This window comes from Thalassophryne amazonica, chromosome 12 (assembly GCF_902500255.1).
Source record: "Thalassophryne amazonica chromosome 12, fThaAma1.1, whole genome shotgun sequence".
In the NCBI taxonomy this organism is placed as follows: Eukaryota; Metazoa; Chordata; class Actinopteri; order Batrachoidiformes; family Batrachoididae; genus Thalassophryne; species Thalassophryne amazonica.
In genome coordinates this window covers 96,207,019-96,213,018 of record NC_047114.1, presented here as the reverse complement: position 1 = coordinate 96,213,018, position 6,000 = coordinate 96,207,019, and the positions used below count along the sequence as shown (strand labels likewise).

General features: G+C 43.8%; 1 protein-coding gene across 1 annotated transcript in view; it reads right to left on the bottom strand.

Annotated features, from left to right (window-relative positions):
- Nucleotides 1–3,703: 3,703 nt before the first annotated feature.
- Nucleotides 3,704–6,000, bottom strand: part of LOC117521113 (rho GTPase-activating protein 29-like) — a 75,787-nt gene continuing 73,490 nt past the window's right edge. Inside the window, 1 exon segment of the mRNA XM_034182427.1 lies at nucleotides 3,704–4,827. Coding sequence (XP_034038318.1) covers nucleotides 3,724–4,827 — 1,104 coding nt within the window. The 3' untranslated portion in view covers nucleotides 3,704–3,723.

The window sequence follows — 6,000 nt, the reverse complement described above, 5'->3', positions numbered from 1 at the left end:
ATTCCCAACGGAGAGACCGATTGGAAGTTGAGGGGTTGTCACAGGTTGTACTCATCAGCCTGACAGACGCACTGTGGAACGAGTCATGAAATGTTCAACCGGGAATTACTGGACATGTCCAACTCAAAACCTGCTGAACACTTCAAAATTAAGACAGAGACGGCATCAAATTCAGAAATTGCAATGCAACTGCCCCCTGTATCAGTTCTACCGCAGGTAGACACGTCAGAAATGTCTTTCAAATTGAGAAAATGCTTTCAAATACAGAACACAAACGATTATAACCTATGTTGTGTTTTTCTTTGGGAGTGATGACGATGAACAGGATTGGGAATTAACATATCAGAAGGACAGCTCAGGCAAGTCAGAGAGGCAACAATTACAGGGTATATAGGGAGAAGGATGCTGAGGATGGAGCCACCAGGCAGGAGGAGAAGAGGGAGGCCAAAGAGGAGGTTTATGGATATGCTGAGGGAGGACATGCAGGTGTGCAATGTAGAGGACAGGGTGAGATGGAAACAACTGATCTGTTGTGGCGCCCCCTAATGGAACCAGCCAAAGGAAGAACATGCAACAATTTTCTAACAGGTCTGCTGCAAATTCACAAAACACACACAACACCAAGATTTCAAACATTTACTGACATCGCTCAATGCATTTTAAAGCAAATAAAACATGAAAATCCAGCGCGCTTAAGTAAGAAACCTTTTTGGTAGCATGGCCCAAGCAGAGGGTCACCCCTCTGAGTCTGGTCTGCTTGAGGATTCTTCCTCAAATCATCACACTGAGTTTTTTCTTAACGCTGTCGCCTGTGTTCTATAAACTATAAGAATTCACAGCTTTTACTATGAAGCTCAAAATTGAGCTCAGGTGCCTCCTGTTTTCACTAATCCTCCTCGAAATGTTTCTGCAGTTTAATTGGAGTCCACCTGTGTTAAATTCAGTTCATTGCACATTATTTGGAAAGACACACACCTGTCTACATATAAGCTCCCACAGCTGACAGTCAGAGCACAAACCAAGCATGAAGTCAAAGGTATCGTCTGTAGACCTCTGAGACAGGATTGTCTGGAGGCACAAATCTGAGGAAGGGTACAGAAACATTTCTGCTGCTTTGAAGGTCCCAATGAGCACAGTGGTCTCCATCATCTGTAAATGGAAGAAGTTCAGATCCACCAGGACTCTTCCTAGAGCTGGCCGCCCGTCTAAACTGAGCGATCGGGGGAGAAAGGCCTTAGTCAGAGATGTGACCAAGAACCTGATGGTCACTCTCCAGCATTCCTCTGTGGAGAGAGGAGAACCTTCCAGAAGGACAACCATCTCTGCAGCAATCCACCAATCAGGCCTGTATGGTAGAGTGGCCAGACGGAAGTCACTCCTTAGTAAAAGGCACATGGCAGCCCACGTGGAGTTTGTCAAAAGGCACCTGAAGGACTCTCTGACCAGGAGAAACAAAATTCTCTGGTCTGATGAGACAAAGATTGAACTTTTTGGCATCATGTTTGGATGAAACCAGGCACCATCCCTACAGTGAAACATGGTGGTGGCAGCATCGTGCTGTGGGGATGTTTTTCAGCAACAGGAACTGGGAGACTAGTCAGGATTGAGGGAAAGATGAATGCAGAAATGTACAGAGACATCCTGGATGAAAACCTGCTCCAGAGTGCTCTTGACCTCAGACTGGGGCGACGGTTCATCTTTCAGCAGGACAATGACTCTAAGTACACAGCCAAGATATCAAAGGTGTGGCTTCAGGACAACTCTGTGAATGTCCTTAAGTGGCCCAGCCAGAGCCCAGACCTGAATCTGACTGAACATCTCTGGAGAGATCTGAAAATGGCTGTTCACTGACGCTCCAAATCCAACCTGATGGAGCTTGAGAAGTGCTGCAAAGCGGAATGGACCAAAATGCCCAAATATAGGTGCACCAAGCTTGTGGCGTCATTTACAATAAGACTTGAGGTTGTATTTGCTGCCAAAGGAGCATCAACAAAGTATTGAGAAAAGGGTGTACGTATGTACATGTGATTTATCAGTTATTTATTACGTCCATAAAGGATGCAATAAAATCACTGGCGTTTATTTATTAATTTATTTGTCTGCCTGTTAGCAGGACTTTGTCAAAACTACTGCATGGATTTTGACAAAATTTTCACCACATGCAGACATTAGGCCATGGAAGACTTCACTGAATTTCGGAGGTGATCTGGATCTGGATTTGTGGATGTCAGAAATGTCAGTTTGGTCTTGTTTTTAATAAATCTACAAAAACTTTTTTCATGTTGTCATTATGGGGTGTTGTGAGTAGAATTGTGTGATGAAAAAAAATTTCATCCATTCTGGAATAAGGCTGTAACATAACAAAAAGTGGAAAAAAATGAAGCTCTGTGAATACTTACTGGATGCAGAGTACAAAAATAAATAAAAGCTAAATATATAGCAACTCCTCCAGTTGCTTAGTGTATCATAAAAAGCAATGCAGCTGAAGCATACATAGAAATAATAAAACAAACTGTTCAGTTGCAACAAACAAAATTCATTTGCTGCTTCATGCACCCACACACCCACACACACTTTGGGAGCCACTGAGCTAGAGTATGATTCCACCCCAAAAGTGAATTTACTCAGCTGTTGACCAGGCTACAGGCCCTCATTAGAAGCCCTTGATGCAGAAACCTCTTTTTGTGTTGTTCATATTTCTGTTGTGTTGTGGCACTTTGCGTTTTTGCGTCCAGTGTGTAATTTTGCAGCAGACACTTTACTAAATTAAAATGTTGCGTGCTTCTCTCGGCTACCGTACAGTATCGCATTTGTCAGTAGAAGCTGAAGTGAGCAACAGACACAGACGAGGCCATGGATTCCAAATGTTACCTGAAAGTAAAGTGACACCAAAACGCTCAGTTAAACAAAATGTGTGTTAAATATACACGTCTGCAATGTCACACAACAAAAAAAAAAACATGATGCAAAAGATTTGTCGAGTTCAACAAATAATACACAAAATACCCATCGTTGATACGGGACGTGAAGTAGACCTGAATTTCAACCGTAACTCTGGTTCTGTGAGGCACCAAACAAAAGGAAGAACAAAATTACAAAGAGAAAGGAAATACAGATACACTTTTAATTTTCTGCAAGAATGTTTGCATGTCATTTAAAAAGTACTGTGACAAAAATGTAGCATGAAAGTACATGAAGAAAAAAAACAAAACAGATAAGGTTTAGATACAGAGAAAGGTGTACCAATGACAGCCGACCATGAACAAGCTGGGGGGTGTTAATAAACAGTCAAAATCTCTAAAATTCAAAATACTTCCACTTCTTTTGAAATAAAACATGTTGCCTGATAAACGTTGTACAGGAAGAACAACATTAGAGTTTGAACCTGCTTTAAGTGCACAGTGTGATTACAACATGACAAATCATCGCTGGACATCAACGTTACCCTTTAAATACACGGAGGAACATGGGCGACACCGACGGGTCTTCGGAGGAGACACCAAACATTTAAACCACACACTCGTATAAAATGTGCTTGTTCCACTGGGCTGACCCCCCCACAGCTTCACTGTGGAAAATATATTAGTACTTAGAACACTTTGGTTTTTTTTTGCAGGCCTGCAGCAATTCCTAATCACATGAAATATTTAGCAGTGGCAGAGATACACGGATATTTACAGACGTCATTAGTTCTTTTTTTTGGGGGGGGGGGGGGGGGTATGTTCAGACAAAATGAGCCTCTCTGTGTTCGGGCTCTTGCGGCTGCTGAGAACGTAGTCTTTGGTACACAAGCTTAGTCTCACTGGGGCTGAGGTCATCTGGGCTGCTCAGGGGTGGCGACTGTGGGGGTGAAAGGGTAGAAGAGGTCAAGAACCCGGGATCAATGGCACTGTCGGTGGAGTCCTGGGTCTGGAGAGGAGCCTGTTGGGGGATTGGGGCGTCTACCTGAGTGGGGTGGGCGGCAGTGGTGGAGGTGGTAGCGGTAGTCCAGTTTGTAAGCATGCCAGCCGTGCTGCTTACGGGCGCTGGAGGCTTGTAGAAGGTTCCAGGTGGAGGCTGCAGAGTCCTGGGTGCCCTGAGTATAATCGGAAGGTTCGGCAGGCTGCTCGAGCTATGAAATGAACTCTCATTGTCGTTTTCCCTTTTAAAATTCCAGAGAGGTTTGACGGTTATCGTGTACGGTTGGTTGGGGAGAACAGTACTGATGCTACTTGTGATGTGGCGTTCAGAGGCTGCGACTGGGTTCGCGGTGTCGGCCACGGCTGCCTTTACGGGCTGCACTCCCGAGCTGGAAGAGGAGAGGTTGGCAACGATCATGGCAGTCCTGGGTGTGACATCATAATGCCTGTACTTCCTGTCCCACGCCCTCCTTTGCATTGTCTGTGTGTCGATAAACGGTGCGACGTAGTAGGTGCTAACCCTGGACGAGCCGCTGCGCCGGGTCTTATCCGGCTCGTCTAGCTCGTGTATCGTTTCAACAACAGGGTCCTGTTTTGCAGTCGACGCACAGTTCTGGTAGTTGCCCTCGGCGATCTGCACAGGGGCAGGCAGGCGTTCTAGAGGCATGCTGATTGGCCGGGACACGTGTTTAATACGATGAGGGCGGAGCTGGACCTTTGGTGCTGCAGTCGTGGAGGACCCTGTGGTGTTTGCAGAACCAAACAAGGGCGACCTCTGCAGTTCTCCATCAGTAGATTTCTCAATCCCATTCAGACTGTCTGGTGTGGACACTTGTGCTCTGTGCGTTCCAGGCTGAACCTCTTTTACATCATCCAGGATGTGTGAGGACGGGATCACCGATGAGTATCTCTTGTAGACTTTGGTACTCTGTAGGAAAACAATGTGAAATGATTATTTGTGCACCACTTTTCAATCAGGACCAGTGATGTTCCGGTCAGGTTTCTTTGAGATTGACCGGGACCAGAGTCCTGGAATACTGAGTACTGATACATTCCTCGACAAAACACCTGCACAAAGCACAATGCAGCTACATCAAAGTTAATCCTAAGCATATGCTCAACAAATGAAGTAGTGCAGTACATTGCGAAAAAAAAGTACCTGTACCCAAGTAGCAATGGTCTTCCTTAATGTTTTTATTTATTTATACAAAACAACGTAAACAAACTGAATTTGTTTCTATGGCATTTGTTAATTCCACTTAGTGCAGCACTGCAGTAGTAAAACTAGAACACTAACTGAAAAACATGGATCAAATACTGATGGATGTTTGTTTTTAAGTTGTTAAAATACAATTAGTCATTATCAGAAGAAAAAGAAAAGAGAAGAAAGTTAGATGAGGAGGAAAAGAAGATGAAGAAGAATGAGAGAAAAAGAAGTAATAGTACTTAGTAAGGGTGTAACGGTACATGTATTTGTACTGAACCGTTTCGGTACGGGATGTTCGGTTCGGTACAGGGCTGCTCACAGCTGAGTTCGCGTTGTATTCAGTGTTGCCAACTTGGCAACTTTCTCACTAAATCTGGTGACTTTCCAAACCCTCTTGATGACTTATTTACTCAAAAGCGACTAATGACACATCAAGCTACTTTTCCTGGTGTTACTGGAGACTTTTGTGATGTTTGGCGACTGAAAGTCTCTGTTGTCACCGAGTGGCAGCGGGTCTCCCCTCCACCGCTGCTGCAGCCTGTAAACAAGTAAAGCACTGAGCGGAGGGATATCTACAATCCTCCTCACTCAGACTCACTCCTACTGACCTCGTTTGCTGGGCTGTGATTAAATAGTCCCCAGACTTTGAGAAGCCCTGGCCTTGAGAAGTTATTTTATTTTAATAAGTGATGGCCAGTTTTAACGGCAAAATAAATAAACAAACCAAGAATCAAATTTATTTATGCTTCTAAAAATTTTTAAGGTGGTTTTACTCGCTTTTTTGCCTCTCCCACAATGTTTTTGTTTACAAAATTTTATTTAAAAAGATATATTAACAAACAATAAACGAACAGTTAATAGAAAGAGATAGAAAATAAAATGTACAAAAGTAAA